The following is a 27618-nucleotide window of genomic DNA, read 5'->3' as shown; positions in this document are numbered from 1 at the left end:
AATAAAAACTACAGTTGTTCCGATACCGATACTGGTATCGGTTACTCAGGCCGATACCAGCCTCAAGTACTCGTACCCGATACTTTGAGATGAGTACCAAAACATCCAAATGACACTATAGGCTGAACGAATGCAACGGCAGTAATTACGCCCCGACGCTGCAGCAAATCGCCAAAAACAGCCGATCTACGAGCATAAATGACAACTGACAAGTGTAGGCATGACAATGAAATTAAATTGTAGAAAAAGGAGGTAAAACAAGTGGTTACTCAACAAAAATAAAAAAGTACTCGTATCGGTACTCCGTATCGGCGAGTACTAAAATTTAAATGCCTTTAAATTTTAACGTGCCGGTCCGGGGATACAAACTAGCAACCTTCCGATATCAAGACCGTTCGGCCACCGCTGCTTCAACGCACTGCTACCCTACAATAGACTTTACAGAGTAGTTTCGCCAATACGTTCTTACTGGTAAACGTCCCGTTTCAGAAATATGTGCGCACACACCTGCAACTCTGGAGGCCCTCCTTCATCTCGGATCAGAAGGAGGTAGCTCTGTCCGTCCACTACGATCTCCTTCTTGAATCGTCCACCTGAGAAAAACAGAACATTTTGACGTTTTGAGTTTGTGATGAAATCTGTATGAAACATTCTGGCTCATTTACTAGTCATCATCTGTTACCAGTGGTGGGGGGAAAAAAAGTACTCAAAAGTTTTACTTAGGTAAAAGTATCAATACTGTAATATGGAACTACTCCGTTACAAGTAGAAATGTAATTTCAAAATGTACTTGAGTAAAAGTACAAAAGTATTGGCATTCGGGTCACATGTTCTGGTCATGCCAATCTTTAGTCAGGTTTTGGGAGAAAATTTTCGAGGCGGTGTCTTATGTATGTGGTGGAACGGTGGATCCCTGCCCAGTGATTGCTGTTTTTGGGGTGTCGCCAACCGAGGAACGGCTCACGGGTCTTCAGGCAAACGCTGTGGCATTCACAACGCTTTTGGCTCGTAGATTGATACTTCGACAATGGAAGTCGGGGACACCTCCCTCATTCAAACAGTGGGTCAAAGAGGTTCTCTCCATGATTCCCCTAGAGAAACTAAGGTACAACCGTAGTGGTTCTAAAGATAGATACATTATGACTTGGACCCCTTTCATAGAGTTTGTAGAAAGTATAACTTTCACTTAAACCCATATTCCCCTGTACAATCTGATACCTCACACCAAACCTGACATTGGCCGACCTCTGGTTAGAGGCCCTCAGTAAGTAGACAGTTGGATACAGAGCAACTTACTATCTAAACTGAAAGATGGATACAATGTATGTAACCTAGATACCATACCCTGATGGAAAATACTATTTATTTTATTATTATTATTTTATTTTAATTTTATTTTTTGTTCATTAGTACTTTCAAAACTAGTTTACTAATTACTTTTACTGTCTTGTACTGTCTGTCTTTGTTTTATTTGTCTTGTTCTGACCTTGATTTGGGGGGAGGGGGGGATATTTACATGTCGGATACAACAAAATGTACACATATGTTTTTTCGTTTATTCAACAATAAAAATCAAAATAAAGTGTTAAAAAAAAAAAGTATTGGCATTCAAATGTACTAAAAGAGGGATACCACTCAGTTTCAACATTTTACTATGTCATTAACCCATTCTGGGCGGGAACCCCTTTAGGTATTAGCATTATGTTATGCTTTAGCTATTGAAAAATAGCAGATCTACAAGCTCATACCGAGTGGTGCACTACACGCTTGTAGGTCTGCTATTTTTGAAAAATCGAAGAACGACTGACATAGAAACATAGCTTTTTCAGAAAACTGGTCAGGATTTAGAAGACATTTATAGAATCGTTCCCAGGTCAAATGGGTTTTAATATACCTTAGAGTTGTTTTGTGGAAATAATTAAAAAAAAGTCCCCCCCCATTTGTCAATTCTATTAAAAAAACATTTTAATAGCATTGACAAATTGAGCCGGGATGTGCCAGTTGAACACATCACAATTCGTATCAAATCTCAGCCAGAAGCTAAGTCATAAAATCTATGTGTAAGCACGCTTCTCGGTTTAGACCCGATCAGCGAACTGTGTGAGAATCCCATTGCCAGAGAGAATCTATTTGGTCTATTTGGAGCCAATTATGTGGCCGGGAAATTGCTATTTAGTGTGCCTAATGCACAGCTGCTGAGGGAACCTGTTCCTGACACACGCCACACTAACACCCGACCCCGACATCGCTATCACCATCATAGTCGGCACGGACGTTCATCTATCTCCATCATTATCCCATTCTGACCTGAGATCAGATTCATACGAGGTTTCCACTGGACACGCACTGGTCTGATTAACCCATTCTGACCTGAGATCAGATTCTAAAAATGTCAGTCGTTCTTCGATTTTTCAAAAATAGCAGACCTACAAGCTCGTAGCACGCCACTCGGTGGCGCGCTATGAGCTTGTAGATCTGCTATTTTTCAATAGCTAAAGCATAACATGATGCTAACACCATGGGTTCCCGTTCAAAATGGGTTATACTCTACGGGCCAATTTAAAACATTTGGCTACATTAGGTCTGGCAGTAGAAATGGAAGGAGTCTTCTACAAGCTGCAATACAGCGATAAGACAATTAATTTTCATCCCACAGTTCCAAGACAGAGAGAGAGAGGGAGGGAAAAGATGTCAAAGAACTGCAGAAGAAAGTTGCCGCTAGGCAAACGTAGATGTAGTTCATGTCCGTGGGACAGTGGGAACCGTTAGCCACTCATGTCATTTTCATCTCTTATTCAGCCTCGGGTTTGGTTTATCTTTTCTTCCATCCTATTGGAATACTCGAGATATCCTTGACGCTGGCAGAGTTGGCTGCAGATAAAGTGGTGGCCAATAATGGGAATATCTCACAGTAAATTGGATTTTGCATATCATTTGAATGTTTTTTTTCCTTTTTAGATCCTGCAGAGATTAAAAATATTCAAATGAGAATAGTGAGACACGAGACCTCCGCGGGAATGAAAACATTGCCTCATGAATACACAAACATGTACTAATTCAAAAGGTGAGCTTATAATAGGCTATATCACATAAAGGATTCAGATGTCCATTAAGTACACCTGCAATCTTTATCAGATGCAGTTCTGTGGCGGATAGTAAGAAGGATCAGAACACCTTTTTCATCACAGACTGGTATAATTGACAGTTCAAGAGGGATTTCTGCTCACTTTGCAGTTCGTCTCATGGAAGAGTTATATGTGAGGGTTTATACAGTGATTTGTCTCCATAATCTGGAACAGGAAGGCCAGTGTTCTCTGCGTCAGCAGTCTGTACAGATCCACTTTAGCCACCTTGTTAACTCCACTTTAGCCCACTTGGCAAACAGGGGATTCTCGGAGAAAGAAAGAGAGAAGAGACCCACAGAACTCCGGCGAAGTTTCCTTCTATGTAACTAGAATTTGGAGATTTTTATACGTTTTCTGAAAAACCCATATTTTCTGAAACGGTTTTCTGTAACTGTGTTTCTATGTGTCAGTCGTTTTCGTGTATTGGCTCCTATTCCTAACGGCAACTATAAATGCGGCTCTTGCGCCCAATGCAACAGCACTCTGTGTCATAAATTTAAGCATCCTCATTCTGGTAAAAATATCCCCATCAGAGGCATTATTACCTGCACAACTATAGGGCTGTCATTTACCTTCTTACATGCCCCTGTGGCAAGGCATACCTATGTACGTAGGTATGACTTTGCGTGAATTAAAAGCACGCATAGCTGAGCACCGTAGCACTATTCGGTGCAAGAATATTATATATCCTGTTGCCGCCCATTTTGTGGAAGCCAACCACCCTGTATCCTCTCTACATTATATAGGCATAGAAAAAGTGTCTGTATCTAGAAGAGGAGGACAGATTGATCAGCTTCTGCTTAAACGCGAAGCTTTCTGGATTCAGTCCTTAAAAACATTATCTCCCCTCCGTTAATGTAGATTTTGACCTCAAATCCTTTTCGTAAAAATAAATAAACATAAATTACAATCAAAATATTTTTGTACCTTTATACTTAAACTTTGAATACATTTTTGGTAAACCCTCCTTTTAACCTTACTTTGATGGCCGCCTTCCCCCTTTTCACCTGCAGGTGACCTATACCTATACAGGCCGCCTCCATAGAGGGGCATTCAGGTCTATTGCCAGTATATGTATTGAATCCACTTAAAATGTTTTTTCTATATTGATTGCATTGAATGTATTTAATTATGTATTTTAATTTTATTTTTGTATAGATATTGCTGTTATATGGTTCTTTATTTGCTTTTCGGCTGTAACTCTTATATACATTGTAGTGTCTCCATGACAAGGAATGTTTTTTCCAGAGCCTCTTAGGAGGCCTTATAGTCATTTTTGAGATAAACTCTTGTATGTGAACTTGAGACACCACATGACCATGATCCCTACCTCTCATATCACAGGGACAGGTCTTATTTAACCCGTGTTCCCCTACCCCCTTCTGATTGGTTGCATGACTCTCTGGCACCATATTTAAGTGTGAACCATTATGTGCCCTGTATTCCCTGATGAAGGCTTAACCGCCGAAATGTTGGATATTCCTGTCTTACCTGCTGTCCTAATAAATATTGGTACTATAGCTATTGGTGTGTGCGGCCACCTTCTTGTTTATTCAAGATCTCCTCTACAGTTTTCTCCCGTGCGTCGGCACCACCACAAGGACTTTGGTGTGCGTAGAGCCTCTTTGTACTCAGTCGTTCTCAAACATTTTCATGTCAAGGACGCCCGACCCCCATCTGAAAATATGTTGTTCCAGGGACCCCCCAGAAGCAAAGATTTAGAGTTAAAAAAAACGTTTACTCTGAAAGAATATATATATTCAAACATTTGCGCCACATTTTCACGACTTTTCAAAAAATGGCAGACCTACAAGCTCGTAGCTATGAGCTTGTAGATCTGCCATTTTCCAATAGCTAAAGTATAGCATAATGCTTAAAACACCAAAAGGGGTTCCCGCCCAGAATGGGGTTGTAAAGGAATGTGTAAGCATGCAAACAACAAGGCTTGTGAAGATTCTGAAGGCAATCCGACTCCTGTGTCATGGACGGAAATTGAAAAGTGAATGTTTCAATTACATAATAATCACTATAAAAAGGTTATTGCCTCACAGCCTCGGACTGAGCCAAGACGATACACAGCCCAGGAGAAAGCCTCTGCTGTGATTATCTCCAAGTACAACCGAAAGGAAATGTAGCCGTAAATCATCACAGTTCTCAGTTTGCCGTGCTCATGGACGGACCGCTCAAAGACATATACCTTATATTTCAATTCAATAACGTTTGACACATATATGCACCTTATATTTCAATTCGTTGTTCAGCTTCTACTAGGAGGCCAACAACCTTTGCGAAAAGCCCACAGAGAGGTGGGGACCTGGTAAGCATGGTTAATCCATTCTGGGCGGGAAACCCCTTTTGGTGTTTTTAAGCATGATGTTATACTTTAGACGTTGAAAAATAGAAGATCTACAAGCTCATAGCGCGTGGCGCAAACCTTTGAATATGTATTCTTTCAGAGCGAACGTTTTTTAACTCCAAACCTTTGCTTCTGGGGGCGTCGGAACGACATATTTTCAGATGGGGGTCGGCGGCTAAATACATATCATTTTTGGGGTTCTTGACATGAAATATTGAGCACCACTGATATAGAAACATGAGGTATTTCCGAAAACCGTCAGGATTTAGAAGACAAGAGAATCGTCCTCAGATCTAAAAGGGTTAACAGGCAGTGATGACACTCCACTATAACGGACGTGGAGCCGGCTCAGACCTTGACACAGAGCCACAATACGACAGAGCTCCATCCGGTGTTGCCACGGCAACACACCTTTTTTACAGATATCACAGTGAAAGCCCAGGAACTAAAACATTTAAGCGAAAACATCCAACGAACGAACCAGCCGTTCCTCTGCGAGGTATAGGGGCTTCTGTTCTGCAACGTGTTGTGGATGCTTTCCAATCTATAGTAATGATGTGCATGTCAGTCAAACAGAAGAAATAAAGGCCCTTCGCAATTTATGCTAATCATACACGAGGTATGTTGCATCACAGCGACTTGCCGTCGGTTTGAGTACATGCAGAAATCTGAACAGACCATGTTTGCTTAATTGCACAAACATCCCTCTGTTTCTCTTTTCCAGCATTTTTGCCATTGATTTCTCAAGGACTAATTAGGCTAGGAGTTTTTTTTTTTTTGCTACAGTGCGGCACAATACCAGACACTAATTATGCGCCTCATGTCTCATGCTCACTATAATTACACCAAAATGAAATGCTGCAAAAACCCCTGAAAGATCATTGGTTAACCCTGGCATTGCCAACATCTGGACTGTAGTAGTGTCTGAGAGTAAGTAGTTCACGGGCAGTCCAGTCCAGTGCTGGAGCAATCCTATTCTGAAGATCAAGGAACAAATGAGACTTTGATTGATTGATTGTTCACAGGCTGTGAAACAGAACAGCAAAGGTATAGGTCAGGACCTCCAACCCACTGTCATGTCACCTCGTTCTCTTTCAGAGGACTAGAAGACTTTGTTGCAGCAGGTAGGGACTAATCTTCGGTCCCTCAGAAAGTACAGCTTTTAACAGGATTTCTACTTTAAGCCCAAGACCCGGGTTTTACTTTCATGTTTTGGAAATAGCATTCCTGTTTCACAGGAAATATGTTTTACTCTGTAACTAAAAAAGAGAGAAGATGATACATTGAAGGGAACCGATTATGACTCTCTTGTCATCTCTCTATGCATCCTGCAATTTGATATAACACCCAAAACAACACCTTTTTGTGTGATCTTATTGGGCTTGTCTTTTCTGGTGAAAAACACAAGAAACTAGAAAATGTGCTCCTCTGAGCACGGGTATCTGCCAGGTCAAGTAAGGTTATTTTGGGCCAGCAATGGAATAATAATAATAAAATAAAAAGTATTAAATCTTCCCGGACAATTCTAAGGAGTGGTCCCATAGATGGGATGATATCTATTATTATCTATATATGTTTTATATACGGTACTTTATTGTCCAATATTACTTCCATTATGTATGTAAGCATGTGTGAGGGTGTGTGCGTGCACGCACGCATGCGTGCGTGCGTGCGTGCGTGTGTGAACTCTTACAATTATAGCATTTGTCTACTATTTTTATTTCCTGAGTTGATATTTGGCAACATATTCTGTAAATTATGTATTATGTAAATTGTTTGTCTTATTGTTTTCTGTATGTCTTCTTTGTCTATTTTTGTTTATGAAAAATGAATACAATTTAAGTAAAAAAATAAAATAAAACTTCCCGGACAAGTGCATTAAAAATGTACTTGTCCGTTGGACAAGTGACTCTTGGTTTCGCTTTTTCTGTGACGCTCATACCAGCCAACAATATTGTCTGGCATTATTGTCTGGCTTTCCTAATCATCCCCTTTCCAATATTGTTAATAGCCCTAGAATGTCTGTAATCTTACATACATTTTATGTATTCCAAATACCAAATACACGGTCATATATCAGTCCTATCAGAGCAATTAGCAGACTGACCACGCCAGTATGTAAACTTGTAGCACTGTGTGTATACTCACCCAGTAATTAATTCCTAAGACTTTGAGTCAATGTTTGCCAACTACCTTTTTCCACTAACGAAAACTAAATAGAAACTAGATGAAAACTAAGCTATGACTAAGACTAAATATACTGACAATTTCGTCAACAAATAAAGACTAGATTAAAATGTTAGGAAGGGACTAGTGGACAAGAGATCCACTATAAGTCATTTCACAATTAGTTGCATGCTGAAAATAGCCGATCTACAAGCTTCAATCTACAAGCCCACAACACGTCACACTGCGACGCGTTGTGGGCTTGTAGATCAGCTATTTTCAGCAAGTGACGACGAGTTATGACATCATAGCCCACCAAAATACATTTTAGTCGGCTAAATCAACTGTAGACTTAGTCGACTAAAATCTTATGATATTTAGTCGACTAAAACCAAACTAATACTAAAACATTCCAAGTGACTAAAATGAAAATGTGACTAAAACTAAATGAAAACTATTCAATAGACTAATGACCAAAACTAAAATCAAAATCTGCTCTGGCCCACAGTCGGAACCGCAGACAGATGAACAGGGTCTCGGCCATGCCTCTTTGGCGTGGTGGAGACAACTGGTTCAATATAGACCAATTCATTGTTTACCAGTGGTATCATGCTCGTAGAACGCAGTACCACAGCATGGTACAATATATTTGTGACGTTGCACACGCAGGTACGGAACGGAATGGTGCACGTGGACGCTAGAGAACGCGTCCCCCTAGATTCAAGAGAAGACGCACCTAACCTCGGGTCAGTGGCGTCAACTCCGTGGGTGCTCAGGAGCAGAAGCACCCACTGGCAAAATAATAAGCCAATAATAATAAGTTGCGGGGCGGGTGGGCACCTTAAAATATATAGGCTACTCTAAGGTGGGCACCCACTGTCGTTATAGGAACCTTCCGCCACTGCCTCGGGTCACAAGACTTTCCAAGACACACCAAGAACCCAGTGGTCTAGGTTTCCTGGCGGTGGCGTCCCCACACACCCACCCACACACCTATTTTCACACCGTGTCAAGTACCGTGGCCAATTCAAGTGGCTACTACTTTGCATAACAACAGCTTTAACCGTTTACCTGAGCGCACACGTTCTCATACACGGTGAGCAACACTTACACAGCAGTATGGCTCCAGCAGGCTATCTGCTGCTGTGGTGTTCTGCACGCAACAAGAATGCCTCCTCCACCCCCATCAAAGAAGAGATTCGTTTCGCTACTAACTACAGTGCAGTAAAGAAGTTTGTCTGATTATTTTAAGTCTACTTTTGTGTGTCTAAAAATCACACCCGTGTGAACTGAGTGGTGCAACTCCCCTCTCCCCCCCCCCTCCTCTCCTCTCTCTCTCTCTCATTAGCAGGCAACAGTGCAGCACTAATACTATCTCTCTCTCTCTGTTTCTGGCACAACAGCGCCCCTACTGGTAGTCATAGTCATACTGGTGCTCATGAAACAACACATACATTAGGCACACACATAGGTGAACACGGACATTGCTGTTCCTTGGAGTGGTTGCACCACTCAAAAATATCATACACTATAAACAATTATAGGCTTTAGGCCAGGGTTCCCCAAAACATTTTCCTCAAGGGCCATATTTTGACTAGGTTACCAGGCTGGGGGCCGAGTCTGCGAGGTCAAGGTCTTGCCTTTGGGAAATTCTTCCAGGGGCCACGATTACACCACTGTTGTTTACAAACATCGAGACTGGTCTCACGGGTGACTTGTTTCATGTAATCGATTCCCAAAAGATCTCAAAAACCTGTTGTTTTGGTGGAAGCGCTCGTTACAGTCAACATCTTGTGTGTTGGCTAGCGAGGCCCACCCTAGGGACTTTTATACTTCATCGCGCAACAGTATTGCACGCAGAGAACAGCTGATAAACAAGCTCACATGGTGTCTCGGATGCGACTGTGTGAGCCGTGATCACAGGCTCTGCTGCCGTGATCACGGAGAGACTCCCGGCGTTCTCATGACAGCGACTGGACCGGAGGTGTGGTTTTGAGGACAACTGATTTAAACTGCTATTATTGTTCACAGTTCACACACACAACAGAAACCAAGGATTATATATACTTCACGGGGCGAGAGATCGCAATAGAAATCCTAATCATTCTTCCTTCACACTGGGAGAAAAACAGCATCTGAAAGATTGATAGTGCTTTTTTTTCTCCCTTTTCTTTTTGAGTGCAGTTAGAACCATTCCATTAGATCTTATGAGAGGTTCATGTGGTGCCGGCGTGCACATGCTGGTGCTTATCAGTGTGACGTCGGCGCCTATTGATTTCCATAGCCAAAGCTTGAAATATATAATCCGTATTCCTTGGTTTCTGTTGCGTTTGAACAATAATAGCAATTCAAAGCAGTTGTCTTCAAAACCACACGTCCAGTCGCTGTCATAAGAACGGGAGGTGCGCTCATGATAGAGCCCGTTTGTGCATGGCTGCAAGCCTTGCAGCCATGCACAAACGGGCTCTATCATGAGCGTGCAAGCGCACCTGCAGCCCATGAAGTATAATTTATATACTTCGTCCCTTGATGGTGTTGCACGAGCAGACGTCTACATAAAACACATGTGTTATCTAATGTGACCAGTAGAGGGGGTAGATTGGCAAGATAACATTAGGGCCATGATGAGGGGAAGGAAGAAGACAAGGACATGCTGCATTGCTCTCTGGTCTACCTTGATGTGACAACAGTGGTGGACAAAAAAAGTATTCAAATGCACAAATTTGTGCAAAGTGTTTGTTTGCTGTATTGAAATTTTGAGTGGTGGAAAATAGCCGATATACAAGCGTATGCATTGTGAGCTTGTAGATATGCTAATTTCACTATATTTAAAATAGGGCTGATTCATAATATTTTCTTTTTTAGTTTGAAGTCCGGCAGTCTGGGTTGTGGAGTGGGAAATCATGGTCTTTTTTTATTGGCCTAAAATATTGTCTATACATACATTCATGAATCCACTTGCTGACCGGATGTTGGTATTGAGCATTCTTTTTATAGGGGGTTTATATGTGACCATACCATTAACTCCTATATCCTAAAGGCAAAAATGTCGAAAATGTCAAACTTTAAGTAGCACGTGACATGCCAAACTAGGGGGTTTTCATGATTCCGAATACACTCCAAGCATTAGTTTTGCACAAAAAACACGGCCATAGCCGTCATGACAAATTGATGAGGTCAACACAAATGTGATGAGGTCAGCACATGTTGGGCACATTTGGGCAAGTGGATGGGTGGACACGTGTACAATATTTCTACTTGAAATGTAGTGAGGTAAAAAAAAGTATGGCACTCAAGTAAACCACTGCATGTGAAACTGCTGCCTAATTTAGATTATTCCCACTACAACCAGGCAGCATTTTGATTCTCCAACTACACCAGACCCAAGACGTGAAAACCCGGGCCCTTACCTTCAGGAGACTCCTCCTGCACATATGTGCCCGTCAAGTACCGATGCACCAAGGCAGACTTCCCACTGGACAGGTTACCCACAATGCCCTGCAAACAGAGGAACACAACATTTGGGTCAAAATATGGCACAAAAAACACCTTGAGTGTTATTTTTATTTTTATTTTGCATTTTCAACATTAGCCGTTTTCCCCCTTTTCTGCAGCCTACATTGTAACACCTGGGCTCAATATGACAATGAAAAGCAATCTTTGAACAGAGTCTCACACTACCCAGTTTGTTTCCGCGTTCCGCCCTTCCGCATCCGATACTTCACACAAACAAACAGACAAGTGCGCATCGTTACCGTATCCACCCTAGAGTCTATATCTAGAGTGGATCAGCAGACTGCAAAGCAACTCGACCACAAACCAGTCTACCATTACAAATAAACACTCTCAAAGCCACAGTACCACTAGTTATTTAAGTTACTTTCCAACATTGGGGACAAATCATCAAAGGAATACGCATCTAAACCTGCAGGCGCAACCTCCAGCAGAAGCCTTTTTCCAACAAAAATAATTTGTAATTCTCAAAGCGCCCGCCAAATAGCGTCTCTGCAGTCACTCTGGTGCCATTTGCACTTATCTAAATACATTTGGCACCTTCGGCCCTTTTGTGCAAATGACTCATTTGCACACAAAGAAAAGTCCAATTCACAAACGCCAGCACTAATAACCCCAAGCAGTTAGACTGAGTGAAAATGATTAGCTTCTTCAGAGAGTTGGTGTCAAATGAAGCATAGCAGTGACTGTAGTCAGCCAAAGGCATTTTCTCTTTTTTTATTATGTTTTTATTTTGGTCATTGTGTACAAGCATAATAAACAGCAAATGTGGAGTTTAACAGAACATGAAATGTTATGTTTGCTCCTGTTCATGTGCTCATTTCTTACAGATATATTTTCTCAGTTCTCATTAGTGAAGTTAAAACAAATTCCAAACTAAATGAGAAAAACAAAAGACAGACATCTAGGCAGCTCTTGAGAAAAGGAGGAAGGAGACACATTCACTTATTTACAGTACTCTTATTTGAAAACAAATAGACTAATTATTTGTTCACAAACATTGGGACTATGGGCGCACGGGTGACTGTTTCATGTAATCAAATCCCAACAGATCTCCAAAGCTGTTGTTTTGGGGAGCGCTGGTTTCAATTCATTCAACCTCCTCTTGTGTGTTGGCTATTGAGGTGCACCCTAGGAGACATTTATACTTCAAAGCGCAACAGTGTTGCACGCAGAGAACAGCTGATATACAAGCTCACATCGCATCGTGGATGCGACTGTTGTGAGCGTAGAGGTCTGCGTGTGCTAATATTTTAGCGCAACTTTCAGGGCCTCCCACAAAATGACCGGAACTACTTAATATTGACCAACACCAGAGCAGAACTCCCACCGCAGGACTCGGGCAATCAATTAATACAGTTGCAACCACTATATTAATAGTATTTCATACAGCACAAATAAAAAAAATCTGAACTATCCCTTTAATGATGTTTGGGAGACAAGAAACACTTTCCTGGGGTTTGTATGTTGGTAATTTGGGTTTTTAGATATTTTAGTATTTCAAAGTGTATGTGATGTCATGGACAGTGGTCTCACTGTTGGATTACCATTTACTACAATGACCATAATGCTTTGCTGCACTCACCCCACCTTGTGCAGAGGGAGACGGCTGTCTTACTGAGACAACATCCAGGAAGGAAGTGAGACCAGTGTCCATGACATCACTGGCACTTTGAAATACTAAAATATCTAAAAACAACACGTATTACACACATACAAACCCCCAGGAAAGTGTTCCTTGTCTCCCAAATCAAAATAAGATCTGGTTGCAAAATGGGTGAAGTGGCCCTTTAAGAAATAGTTTTCTTTCTTTAAAACCAGGGCAAATTGCACTCAGCTTCAAACCTTTTATGGCGCTATGTTTGCACTGTGATATCATTAGTGCAATTTATTTTGTGAATCAAAGACGAGGAAGACAGTGAAGCACACCTGATGTGCAAAATGGTGCTATACGGTGTGAGTGGTTGCAGCAATCTATTAGTTATTAATTTGCACACTCAAGATTTCCACTCTTGCATTCTGGATTTGACTCCGTCTGGCTGCTCGTGACCTTTCCTCAGCCTTCCTTCTCCTGGCATCTGGACCAGACTTTGTGAATAATAATAATCTGCCTGGAGGCAGAGTAGCGGCATAGTGGAGGGTCGGCTGATGATGCCAGCGTGTCTGGGAAGAACAAAGGCTCCAACATGCCTTATCTCCGCCCTCTCCTCCTACACCCTGCCATACGCTTTAGTCTTCTTTAGATCATTAGTGGGTGGTAAAGTCAGGTATGGTTCTAATTAAAGGCAAGTTTCAAGTGAAAGAGGGGGGGGGGGTCTAGGTAAGGCCTTACCCAGCCTTACCTCCCTTTCTTTGTAGTTGCAGTCTTCATTGGGAAGAAGCCCATTTTGCGGAGAAGACGAGGTGTGCAATTGAGAGAGACTGCAAGTAAGCTACGTGTCAACATAAACAGATTTGGAACTACAAAAGAACGGGGCATATGCTGCAGTTTTATTGGTACAGCTTAAGCTTTGTGACCTGCTGCTATATATATATGGCCTTCATGAAATCAACCTGCATCAGCGCAATTTAAAGATGAAAAGGTAGAGGGTCTACTTTTTTTACTGTGCAGATGGTTGGGTCTCTGGGCTGGGTATGATTATGTACGTATGTAATAACCACAGCCAACCGAAGCACACAAAATAAAAAGAATAAACAATAAATAAACCTAAAAGGTTATGTTATTATCCAACGTAAGAGAATGCGAGCATTACTCAAGTCTCAACAAGTATAGTTTCTCTACCAACAAGTAGTTTCTTTACGCGGTTCAGGGAGTTCATTCAAACATAAGTATCACAAAAATGTCCCTTAGGTAACTCTTATTTAATTAAGTATGAGCAGCATAGTATGGATGCTGCCTGTGCTGAATTAAATAAAAAGATACCTAAAGGACATGTCAGTGATTGCTGGAGATTCTTCTGTTTATGTTAATAATGTAGCCCGAGTTAAAATGCCCAACACAGCCGTACAATTAGAAAGTTAATTTCCGTCACACAGCACCATGATAAGGACAGTTCACTGAGGATTGGAAACAGTGATAAATGATTAAAACTGATGTACTACATTGCATTACTGAAAACACTAAGCATGGCTTCTGTTCAGTATAATTTTATCGCACATCACAGGAGTAGCCCTTTTAGACATTTCATTTAGTGTCTCACAGTCCATTTAAAATGCCCAACACAACCGTACAATTTGAAAATTAATTTCCGTCACACAGCACCATGATAAGGACAGTTCACTGAGGATTGGAAATGTCCTCAACAGTGATAAATGATTAAAACTGATGTACTACATTGCATTACTGAAAACACTAAGCATGGCTTCTGTTCAGTATAATTTTATCGCACATCACAGGAGAAGCCCTTTTAGACATTTCATTTAGTGTCTCACAGTCCATTTAAACATACCAAGTGAGTGCTGCCTGCACTCGGCCTATACACAACACCATAATTAGTGGGTTTTTTCACATCAAGGCCAATTATGTATTCAGCATTTGAGACAATTATAGCCTCTCACGCCCAAAACTTAGAATATTTTGTTATCGTTGGATAAGATTTTGTCCACATTTCCATGCTGTATTGATGTTGGTACCATTAGGAGATATAACAGGCAAACATCAATCAAAATAATAATTCTTCCAACTCTTCTAACTCTCAAGAGTTAAATATCTACAAGGCTCCATTGGGTTACCAACTCCATCATTTAGCTGGGGACCACCTGGAACCCCCTCAAAGACCACTGGTGGTCCCCAGAACCACTGGTTGAAAACCACTGCAATATGCAATACACAAAACATAATATATACAATAAGCCATAGAAACAGAATAGATTGAATTTGAGAGAAAGAAGCCCATGCAATTAACCCATTCAACTCTGAAAACACCAGTGTTATTTTAGACTTTAGCTATACAGCAACAGACGAAATTAAGGTCCTTTCAAACGGGCAGTGATTTAACGTGCCTATAGTTCATTTTCAATGAGACCTTTTTTTCTGTACGGGCGGAGAAGTCGAGGGGCAACAGCGCAAGCGTACTTACGTGGGCGTAAAAGGTGTAAAAAGGGTGAACAAATGAGCATTCTAAACAGCTGAGCAAAGTGAGGGATTGTGGATATTGTAATGCATCTCTGAATTGTGTTGCTTATAACGCAAAAGTTTGCACCTTTTTGCACTTCATTTTTCGAGACAACACAGATGGATTTTAGTGGTCCGCTTCATATTCCGACAGTGTATATCGGGGGTGCCCTTCTGCCACTGTTTGAGATAAAGATGCAGCATAAAATATGCTATTTTTCAAGGGTCAATATTAGAGGTCAGGATGCCGTTTATAATAATAAAGACTTTATTATGATTCCAACAGGGGAAATTCGTTTTCAGCTTGACTTATAACTGAGTTGGCCATGTTTAGCACACAGGGGAGCAATTAGCGGATAAGACAGGAACCGAACCATTGACCTTATTGGTCAATGGTAATTTTTAGATATTGGTCCGAATGCTGATTGGCCATCCTGTTGGTGACTGTTGATGAGCATACAGTCTTTCCTTCCGTCAGTGGTTACCCAAAGTCCCAAACTAGAGAAAAAGCCGACCAGCAAGCTCACAACGGGCCGAGAAATGCTGAGAGCCATTTGCAATTTGATTGGCTATTTTGCATAAGGAAATGCGTCATATGTTGAAAAAGAAATGACCTCGAAGAAGAATTTCGTGTCGTCTTTAAAAAAGTGCAAATTCATAAAAGGTCATGATTCGTGTGTGGCAAATTTGGCAATTAAAATGAACCTGCAAAAAGGCAAAGCTCCAACCGGAGACCTTGTGACTCGCAGCCAAATTCCAATAATACCCCGACTTCCACACTTCCTCATCCTCCTCCTCCACTCTCGCCTTAGCCCAGCCAGCCCCCCAGCGAGGAGGAGAGGATTAGATGCGAGTCCGGAAGAATCAAGCAGGCTGGACTGACAGCCACATTCCAATTGCTCACATTCCTGTCAACTCGCTCACTCGCTCCTCCCGCATGACATGTCGTATATTATTAGATGCAGTAGTGTTTCTCCCGTTATTTGTTGTTTCAGTAGCTTTGTAATCACTGTAATTCAGAATAATATATGTATCGCTGCAGTTAAAAATCAAGTGTGGACACTTTAACCCTAAAACCGTTCAACACACGCATGCAGGCACAGTATGTGCATGTTAAAATATGAGCACGCATGACAATGCTTTGTTGGCTCTAAAACATCCCTTTGAAGTTTGCGACGCGGCACTGAAGACTTTTGTTAGACCCCATCTCCCAGACGGCGTAGTCATGGTTACCCTCCCATATCCCGAGGAGACGGTCCATCCAATTAAGAACAGATAGGCAGCCAACACTTCCGGCCGAGTGGGCGGGAAAGGGCTGAATGCCGATACACTTGACGTTCACTCGCTGCCTGACGCTCCAAGTGGCATGGAGAGCCCACTCAATCTCTGGTCTCGGCTTCTCCAAAAAGCAAATTACCATTTTGGACACGAGCAATTTCCCGGTTAAGCTGGAGGACAAGTGAGCAAGTGAGCAGATTTGGTCATTAGAATATGGCTTATGTCTTGAACTACTGCTAGACCCAAGCTGTGATGGAGAGAATGAAACCTGTGCGGTTAAAAAAAAAAATCAGCATTGGAAACGGCTGAGCAGCATACTGAATATTACTGATGGATCCTGGGTAATCGTGGCCTCTTTATTAAACAGTTTTCATTGGCACAGGAAGGCTTCATATTGTCACGTACAAATTTTGACACATAAGCCCATTTCTGTAGGCCAAACGAGGCATGACTTATGCCTGTTCAAAGTTAGCATTGTCAAATGATTGCTATAGCAATTGGAATGACCCCTACCTACGTAAAACATTTATGTAGTTAGGGGCTAATTTTTTTTTACACTTTTCCACAACATTCATTTTTTTAGATATTGGTCCGAAAGCTTGTGTAGAAAGTTTGGTTATGGGCCCGGGCGGCTGGCGTAGCCGGCTGGTAACGCAGTCTGGCCTATCCCGACGGCCTTTACTGCGCGTCACCCCCCCCATCTCTCTCTCCCATTTCCTGTCAGCCTACTGTATACCTATCGCTCTATAGAAAATAAAAGGCGAAATCCACAAAAAATACATCTTAAAAACGTGTGTGTATTGAAGTTAAACTCAAACAGGGCATGAGTTATACCTGTTCAATGTTAGCATTTTCAATTGAGAGCTATAGTGCCACCCTTTGGCCAATGGTCGTGAGTTTAATTTCTCTGTAGATTTCCATGAAACTCTACCATTCTAGAGTTTCGTAAAGATAGTGTCAGAGATAGTGTCGGAAGAATAATAATAACAAGAAGGTGCCTATGCACTTGCATGCGTACTGTCGTACATTTGTGAACTCATGGAAATGACTTATTGTCCTCTTGAACCAGTGGCCCATTCAAGTTTTATAGAGTATGCCACAACACTGAATCCTTCCGAGACAAAACAATACTACATGAACCGCCAGCACGTGTGGTTTCAGAGCTAGGTAGTTGTTCTTTTGTGTCAGTGGAGGAAGGCATTCAATCGTGTGAGGAGACATTGGCGGCGGTGGTTGTGTTGTGTGCGCAACACTGACAGACAGGATCTAACCCACAGGGCCGTGTCATCACCAGTCTAGTCCAGGGGTGGGCAACTTTGACGATGGAGAGGGCCACTATGTTTCCACACTCACTCCAGACAGAGGGGCCACGTTGCATATTTCCGTCATAGCAAAAAACAGCCGATCTACAAGCTCAAAACGCACCACACTGCCACGCGTTTTGAGCTGGGCGGCGCGTTTTGAGCTTATAGATCTGCTATTTTTTTGCTATATTTGAATTGAAATCCGAAATTATTTTTTGGTATTTTAGAATTGAAATCCTGAAAATTACCTTTTTTATTTAATTTGAACTAATAATAGGCCTAAGAACTAAATACAAATACATTGGACATACGAAAGACAATAACATTTTAATACTAGTCATTAGGCTACTAATTAAAGTGGGTCATGCTGGGAATTGTAACAGCTGAATTCACTAATATCAATATTCTGATATTAGGAGGAGGCACGGTGGCACAGTCGGTAGTGCTGTCGCCTCACAGCTAGAAGGTCCTGGGTTCGAATCCCACTGGGGACGCTGTGGGCGTTGCAGGCGTGTTCTCTCCTCATCAGTGCCCATACCCGAGGTGGGTTTGGCGAAAGGGCCTTTCAGTGTGAAGTTTGCATGTTCTCCCCGTGTCCCCTAGGGTAGGTACCCTCACAAAAAACATGCAGTAATCCTGGTCTCTAAACTGCCTCCCCCTGGCCAGCCGGGGAGCCTGATGGAGGGGAAAGGAACTGGTCGGAATAACGTGTTCCTTCCACTCGCTACGTCCGGCCGGGGAAACTCCCGCCCTGTCAGGTGAAAAGAAGCAGCTTGGACTCCTCATGCATAGAAGGAAGCATGAGGTCAGTCCAGCTGGGCCCCCTAGGTTGGCAGAGCAAGTGTAGCGCCCACGATTACATTAGATAATTGACACTGGGATGAAAATGTATATAAAAACTATGAAAAAAGAAAAAGTAAATAAGCATGAAGTGAAGGTGGGGGCCGCATGTGGCCCCCGGTGCCGCCAGTTGCCCATGTATGGTCTAGTGTCTAGTCCAAAGCTGTCACTCATCACACGAGTCCCGCTGCAAGCCACACTGCCATCTCCATGCCAACGCATCTCATTAATAATCACGCACTCCGTGCCAGGGAAAATTCCAGACAATCTTTCTTCGTTCAAAATGCATTCCCAGGGAAATTTACATAAAGCTGATGTCAGATGTATGTCAGATGTAGTATGAGCTTTTTGTTAAGCTCATATCTGTGTGAATTTGACATGAAAAACTAAAAGAGAAAAACCACCGCGTGAACGCTTGCGTCCCGATTCTGCCCAACATTTAGCCAAAAATCGGCCAAACATTCGACCAAAATAGCAGCTATTTAGATCTATAGATTGTAGCAGATCTATAGATTGTAGGTCGGCCTTTTTGCAGAAGAGATTTGGTCTGGAGTTTAAAAAGAAAAGAAAAAAAAGGACCAACAATCGACCCCTGGGGGACCCCTGGTGAACGAAGCATAGGTTATAAGTGGATAATTGACTTACCACTTTCAGCTCTGGCACCGATCGACTCAATGTCCACTCCTGGCTGTTGACGAAAGAGTCTAAAAGACAAATGGAGAAAGACAAACCGTATTTAACCAAATATATGTGTGTGTAGTGTTTATGTCCCATCTCATTTCATGTTTGAGGTTTCAGTTGCAGTGAGTAAATTGTCAATATCCATTTAAACATGGAGAGGACTTTGGACGTGATGTCGTGAAGAGTCTACATTGTTCAATATATAACCTGCATAAGGTATAAAAGTGTGCATTAAAACTCTCCTAGAGCAACATTCTAAATAAAAGGTTAGTTAGGAATGTAGTTCTGTGAGGCATCGGGCAACCTGAAGGTAATGCTCAATATAATTTGAAAGCATCCACGATTATGAGGTCGGCTTAACCTGAACACTTTAGAGTTTGACGAGATAATCGACGACATTTAACAGACCGACACAGAAGCTTCTCAGAACCAAAACCACAAATGGCAACACCCATCCCCCCCCCCCCCCCCCCCCCCCCGACTGCAATTTCCTCTTAGTGATGCATAGCAGGCACATCATGTCATAATAACTATTTGACTAAAAAAGCTAAACTTCCTTCTCGTTTTGGTTCATATCCTTCCCACCGTCAGGTAGCATGGCGGTGGGGAGCAGACAACCTGTCTCCACACCGAAAGGTGCAAAAGCCAGGTTGGATCCCCTTCTGTCTACATCATAACAGTGCAACATGCACGCCCAACACAGATAGTCCGGTAGCTTAGCAAAGAAATGTGGACGCGGCTGACTAAAGTGCCAAAGAAGCATTATTACAGTAACATCCTGCTTGTTGCCACAACAATGGTTCCCCATAGTGTTCATCTGGTGATAATAATCATGAATATAATAGTATAAACAGTACTTAAAATGTTGTCTTTGATTATACAATTACATTTAAAAAATAAATACTGGCCTACGTTTGGCACAGAGCGATCCAGCAGGTATGCAAGTTCAGCTGTGGACAGTTCACTCTTGCAGAGCAACGCAGTAGAAACATATTGGCTGCTTACACCAACGTTAAAGCAAGGAAATGTGTGTCCTCCTGCCCCCATTCAACACTCAACAATAAGGCCTTCAAGCCTGCCTTGCGGTGCCGAGACCGCTGCTTATCCTCTCTCATTTTGAGTACAGAATAAATGCGCATCTCCAACAGTGCCTTTCACCATTCTCCGCGTAGAGCGGCAGAGTGGTTTCCATCAGCTTGCCATTAAGCTAAGCTCTCTCTGTAACAGTTTGACACTGCAACAAGTTGGCACACGAGTGAAGACACACATTTTCTTTACCTCTGCGAGTGTGTGAATGCATATAAAAGCACAACAAATCGCCATTCGCTCGGCTCACAATTCCTGTTGTCGTTTTTCCAAAGCTTTATTTTTCCAACACGTTTTAAGAGATTTCTTTTTATGGAAATATTTTGGCAAACAGGAAGACTGAGCAAAAAACTGGTACACGATAATACCTGTAACAATAAACCATCAGTGAAAATAATAATAACCACAGAGAGCCTACACAATAACTACCATTGTTCTCAGTCTCAGTTCACACACACACACACACACACACACACACACACACACACACACACACACCAGGGGTCATCACGGGCCATCACACAAATGGGACTCTGTGATGTTGTTGGCCAATGCCGGGGCATTGCGTCTCTGTACCAGGACATTTCATTATTATGACAATAACATATCCACTCATCTTCTGCCTCGGGGACAGGAAACACACGAGAGAGAGAGAGAGAGAGAGAGAGATAAGCTTTCGACCAAAAAAATGGGGCCTAACAACTGTGCCTCCTCCTCTCTGATAAAAAGATAAGTGATTTAAAAAATCTCTTCACCAGTGATGTGACAAATATCCTCTAGTTCAACGCTAAATAAGAAACGCTCATGTCGGGAAGATCCCCAGTCCAGTCCAGTCCAGTCCAGTCCAGTTCAGGCCCATAATATACTAACTGGATTCATCCGTTTTGTTACATCATTCTGTAACTATACGAGCATATGATCCTCACACAAACTGTGCGTGGCTCCATGCAGGAGAACAGCAGTGGACACAAAGACCTCAGCATCACCGACGCTCACAGAGGTGTCTTTGTCATCACGGAGGGGAAAAGAAAGAACTGTATTGCTGCGGCCCCGTTTGTGATATTTTTTCCACTCCAACGCTCGCGTCCATTCAGATCCAAATCGGAGAGCACGGATGCATAATTAACCGCCTTACTTAACCCATTTAGACCTGGGAACGATTCTACAAATGTCTTCTGAATCCTGACAGTTTTCTGAAAAAACTCAATGTTTCTATGTCAGTGGTTATCAATTTTTCATGTCAAGGACCCCAAAAATGATATGTAATTGGCCATCTGAAAATATGTTGTTCCAGGGACCCCCCCCCCCCCCCCAGAAGCAAAGATTTGAATTAAAAACGTTCGCTCTGAAATAATATATATTCAGATTTGTGCCACATTTCACGATTTTTCAAAAATAGCGGACCTACAAGCTCGTAGCTCGTAGCTATTAACTTGTAGATCTGCTATTTTTCAATAGCTAAAGTGTAACATACTGCTTAGAACACCAACAGGGGTTCCCGCCCAAAATGGGTTAATTTCATGAGAAAGGGAAATGCAACAAAAGCAGAAACTGTGTGTGTGTGTGTGCGTGTGTGCCGTTTATGTATATCCATCAAAGCATGTGCGCATTAGACGTGCATGCGAGTGTGCAGCGGTTGTGGAATGAGAGAGGACAACCATGAGGTCGAAACTCCCAGTCTGTCTCCAACCACGCTTTCTAACCAAGCTTTCCCCGTCGGCAACAAATTACAGGGTGAGAATTTAGCTGGCAATAAGTATTTTCTACAGCTCTCATTTTGCAAACCCACAGCGCTCACTGCCCACCGACATTCCCTCTCAGGCCGAGGGTATACTTACTGTACATGTGTACACCGTGTGCATCTTTTGACATAATCACACTCCCTATTATGTGTGCGCCGCCCTCCATGAAGCCGTGTACAGGACTAACGACTTCAGAGCTCTTATCACAAATCTGTCAAACTCCCGCAAACAGGAAATGTCTTTTCTCTCTAGGTCCTGGGGAGAAATCTCTGAGAGTCTAGGAGATAAGCAGCAAACACAATTGCTTCACGCCGAGCCAATCCATTTCAATCAGGATTGGCTATCTGACATTAAGGGCCCTAATCTTTTGTTTTCTGCTATTGATCACGTCTGGTAGACAAATCGGACAACCATCGAGCAGAATTCTTATTTAACCCAAGGTTTGCTAATTGGATTTGGAGAGGTCTTGAATTCCCAACGCAATCTTCCCCTTAAATCCATGCTTTACTCACACCCTAAACAATGAACTAAAACATTTGTTTTAAAGTACTCACCGTGCAAAGCCAAAGCTTTTGAAAACGTGACATTTGAAAAGCTTCTCCACTGAAGAAAGTAGCAGCAGGCTATAGAGCACCAAAGTCTGACGTCAATATCGGTAGAGGGCGCAAATACACAGGTTAATGTACTTTTTATTTGCATTAGAATCCCCAATCCCCCATAGGGGGATTTTAGATCGCCTCATATAAGAACTGTGTTTGAAAAATAAACATTTCATCCCGGCCGCTTCACTCATATGGATATGAAGAATCAACTGACTGACAAAATGCTAATGTTACTGCTACTGAATTAGTTAGATTTTCGCTAGAAGCAGACTGTATCATATGAGTGACTGACTGTTGCAAACGATACAGAGCCACCTCCCCGACAATAACGCTGAGACAGCTTGTTTATTTTTGGACCACGACGCTTATAGTAGACGATATTAAGACAAAACTCACCCTATCCGAGATCTACAATGACAGATGGTCAAATAAGTTGTTATATTAAATAATGAATAACAAAGTTCTCCACCATTTCCCCAAACTAACTCTCTCAATCACTCTTGAGCATCTTGCACTTCTCTAGCAGCAAGTGGAAACGCATTCAAACCGTTGTTTCTCCCAATTAATCTGCGAGTGACACAGTGTGTGTGCTACGATGGTAAACAATCAACTGCAATGAAGTTGCCTCAACAACAAAGGGAAACCGGCTGTTGCCAGTTAAACAAGCAAACACAGGTTTTTTTCCTCCAACTAAAATGGGCCGACAAGAGATTTGAAATGGAAGTGTATTCCATGTGACAGAGCGTAATAAATTAATAATACATTAATAAATTAGAATTTAAATGAATGATTATGATTTACCGGTATTTACATTGAATAACTCAAGCTAGGATAGAATCAGTGAACCGATTTTGACCTGCCTGATCAAGCTAACCCATCAGACACCGTTATATTTAGCTTGGGAATTACTACTGGGTGAAAGTAGTCCTATGTGTGCAGTATCATTTCACAACATGTAGTCGAATGGCACTGAATGAGCCTCGGGTATTTTGGGGACTGCTGACTGTCACATGCTTCATGACCGACCACGACCACCCCCTTCTCCAGCGCAAAGAGCCCACATGGTTCACTGATCGCCCCATTTATCCACACAGACCTGACAAGAATGGCTTTGTTCATACAGGTGGGGGTGGGGACACAGTCAACACCTCAGAACTGCTGGGAGTCGACTACTCTCAAAAAAAGAAAGAAAAGAAGAAAGAAATTTACACTTGTGATTTTAACTTGTTTATAAGCTTGGAATAATAATGTGCATGCTGTGCCATCCCTTTCAGAAACTGTACCACTGTGTTTGTGTGCGTTCGCTCATGCATGCTAACCGTATTGCACCAGAGGGCTAGGCTTTTCTGAGCTGTGCGCAGATTAATTTTGGAGCTGGGTTGGTTGTCAAACACTTAGGCAGGTAGCAACAGGCAACAAGGCCCGCCCTGGGCACTGAACACCTAGCTTTACTCAGGCTGAGCGGCACGCCTACATTCCTGATGCCTGACTGAGTGACTACAGTGGAACACATGGGCAAATATCCACTCCAAATACAAAAGGCTTGCTGTCCTTGGCAACATGTCATGTGAAAATACAAATACAAGAAAGTCTAAAGAACTTAGTTTTGGCATGAGATATCACCTCCATAGGTAAAATGTCCCAACTAGTGAGATTGAAATTTCAGTGTGAAAACACAGACCCCCACACTACTGTGAAAGAAACATGTCATTAGGGCCTTTGTGTAAAGTTACAAATCACAGTTTCACGGAAAAAAGGGCAAATCAAAGCCATCAATTCAGATCACGACAAATATTTGCTACTCTCTGCCTTGTACTCCAGGCAACTGAACACACACACACACACACACACACACACACACACACACACACACACACACACACACACACACACACACTCTACTGTCACAGTTAACCTTTAAACATAGTACTTAAGTCTTCCCTCTTGTCCCCGTCATTACCGTATGTAAGCCCTCTTAATTTAGCCCTGCTAGGCTGCCAAACGCATCCCCATTACAGCTTTAATACTGCCGGTTTTAGCCTTGACCTACGAAGCAAAAATACAGTATTACCAAGCTGTTTATCCCTATGCCCGAGTATAGCATACTAACAACCCCACATAGAAACCAATGTACAGCCACATTAAGGAGTTTTCATAAACAATTTCACTTTTCATTCCAAAGCTTTAGATGAAAAAAATAATTTATGTGAATGAACAAAACTCAAAATGAAAGGCCCCAGAGAAATGAAAAGGAAATTCCCAAAATAGAAGCTCAAACTCTCAAACCAGGCGTCTTTTTGAGCGCCATCCAAACATACAATTCCTCCATGTGTTTTTAATTTAGCCCTTTCCTCTAAAAAGTGCACTTCTCTATGTTTTGGCTCCAGAAGTGCACTTTTAGTTTGGGCAGACTGGTTGAGGGGGCTACACGGGGGCTACACATGGTCTGTTGAGTCCTGGGAAATAAATTCATCAATCTTACAAGGCTTACCTTGACCTTTGTTGAAGGCAATGCCTGCGAGCGTTTCTATGGCAACTGACTGTGTCTTTTTACTCGTAGTCAGGGGAGATTTGCCAACAGTGTCTCTGCTCTGTGGCTGCTGCTGGGATCCACTTTTACCACCGGACGGCTGTTCTTTCCTCCTGAAGCGGTTGGCTATGAGCTGCCACACACTGGGCTCTTCCTGTGCCAGTTTGGGTGACAATTTAGGTGGGCAGAGGGGCACCTCCATGACCTTAACCGCCCCCCTGCTGTGATACTGAATGTATTGAATGCCCCCGTCCCCCGTCCGCTCACAGGCAGGCGGAAGGGTTTTCCCCGTAAGGTAGGAGAAGGGCTGCGAGGGTAAGGAAATCTCCGCCACCGAGTTCCGAGCCTTGGAGCAGAGTTCAGAGTTCCCTCCGGACATCTCCGGGATTCTCTCCCGAGGTCGAGTCCTCCTGATGCGGAGACTGAGGCTCCGCCGTAAAGAGCTGAGGGTCTTTTTGGGGGAATCAGATTTACTGGGCTTGGGGACGTTGACGTTAGCGTCACTTTCCTTGTCCCGGTCTTGTTTGTCCTTGCCAAAGAGCCTCCAGCGGAACCCCCCTTTGAGGAAACCGCCGTCGCCAGCCGGGTGCATGCTGGCCCCGCGGCTCCCCATCTCGTCCTCGGACACCCTCTTTCTCAGCTCCAACACGGTCATACTGACAGGTCTGGTCTTCCAGCTCCTCTGGCGGGGGGGCCTGTGAAGAACCACGTCTTCGGGGACAGGAGGAGGCCGCTGAGGCAACAGTGGCTTAAGGCCGTCCACGGCCCTCAACTCGGCCTTCCTGCTCCTGTACTGGTGGTTGGCGTCCGGGACGCCGCCGGCCCTCCTGGAGGCCTCCCCCCCCCGGGGGGCCCCGGGCTCCGACTGGGCTCCGACGGGGCCGCCCGCCAGCATGCACACGCTCCTGGGCCTGCGGAGAGACGACGACGGCCTCTCCTCCTGTTCAGCCTGTGAGCCTTGTTGCCACTGCCTCGCGGGGTCTCCGCACATGCTCACCGCCCTCCTGCCGCGCAGCGCTTCGTCCAGGCGAGGCTTGCGCAGCACGACTCGGGGCAGGGAGCCGTGTCCCGACGGCGCGGAGCCGTGCTCGCCGCCGATGGCGGGGCCCCATGCCGCCGGGCAGCACTGCTGTGCCCGAGGACCCGTTCCAGCAGCCTCCGCTATGCCCCCGCCTGCCTCTGAAGAGTCGGGGACAGAGTTCTTGGAGGGCTGTTGGAGAAACCGGTATATCCTCATTTTGGTCCCCTCCTCCTCCGCCTCCTCCTCCTCCTCATTCTCCTCCACCACCACATCCTCCCGTGCCCTGCCCGGTCTGCCCGCACGGCTCAGAGAGGGCCACATGGCGAGCTCCTGTCGTGCTGCCCTGCTCAGCCCCCCGGGCCTGATGTCCTCTGCTGCGGCAGGCATGGCCTCCTCCTCCTCGGCTAACTTTCCTCTCGGCGGCGGGCGGCGGTCGGCCAGGGCGCTGCAGGCGAGGCGGCCCATCCCTAGCTCCGGTGCCAGCTCATGGCCGCCGTGTGTCCCGTTCAGGACCACGGAGACGTGGTAGACGATTTTCCCTGGATGCTGCTGCTGGCCAATAGTCGTAGCCCTCGGGGTAGCATCCACCATTCCACTACCAAGTAATAGCATGGCACTTCAACGCTCCATGAACTCATTCACACCGTACAGTAACAGTAGTACAGTAACAGTAGTACAGTACATGCTCGGTCAGACGCTCGCAGAGCAGCTCGGTTCCAGTCGTGAAGCCCGTCATTATTTCCAGGCTCAAGGCCAAACCACCGGGCATATAATCCTTCACCTTTTGGCTCGAGAAAGAAGAAAAGAAAAGAACTTCAAAACCTCCGTTGCCACCTGCGTCCCTCTGGGTTCCTCTTCTCACTCAGCAAACCCACGCAGGCGTCGCGATGAGGCTCGCCATCTCCGCACGCTTTCTTTCTACCTGTTCCCCGTGCAAACAAATGAACATAGGAGTTTCCCCTGTGTTTGCTTTGGAACAAACTCGGCCATGTCTGCCATACCTAATGAAGACTGCAATTCATATAACAATATACATAAAAATGTAAAAATAAAGTGAAACTATCCGCTGCTCTTTGACAAGTTACAAACGGTGTGTGATCCTCGTTGCTGGCGGTGCAGACGAACCTCTTAATCTGGGAGCTCTGGGTTGTGTGGAGCGTGGAGGAGGGTGTCTCCGTTTGAACTTTTCAGCTGCTTCCCAGCCCCCGGGACAGATGGAAAACAAGGAGTGGATCCCATGGGCATTTAAACACACCCTCT

At 43.7% G+C, this 27618-nt stretch overlaps 1 protein-coding gene across 1 annotated transcript in view; it reads right to left on the bottom strand.

Moving 5' to 3' along the window:
• Positions 1–27618, bottom strand: part of LOC308325970 (arf-GAP with GTPase, ANK repeat and PH domain-containing protein 3-like) — a 109697-nt gene that overhangs the window by 13128 nt on the left and 68951 nt on the right. Inside the window, exons 2-4 of the mRNA XM_080778761.1 lie at positions 19342–19400; positions 11058–11145; positions 508–593 (exon numbers count right to left, since the gene is read on the bottom strand). Coding sequence (XP_080634887.1) covers positions 508–593; positions 11058–11145; positions 19342–19400 — 233 coding nt within the window. The remainder of the gene's footprint in view (positions 1–507; positions 594–11057; positions 11146–19341; positions 19401–27618) is intronic.

Source organism: Protomyctophum bolini (genome assembly GCF_963924005.1).
Source record: "Protomyctophum bolini genome assembly, chromosome: 12".
NCBI classification, from domain to species: Eukaryota; Metazoa; Chordata; class Actinopteri; order Myctophiformes; family Myctophidae; genus Protomyctophum; species Protomyctophum bolini.
Note: the sequence above shows the minus strand (reverse complement) of the source record. Positions and strands in the feature narration are given on the sequence as shown.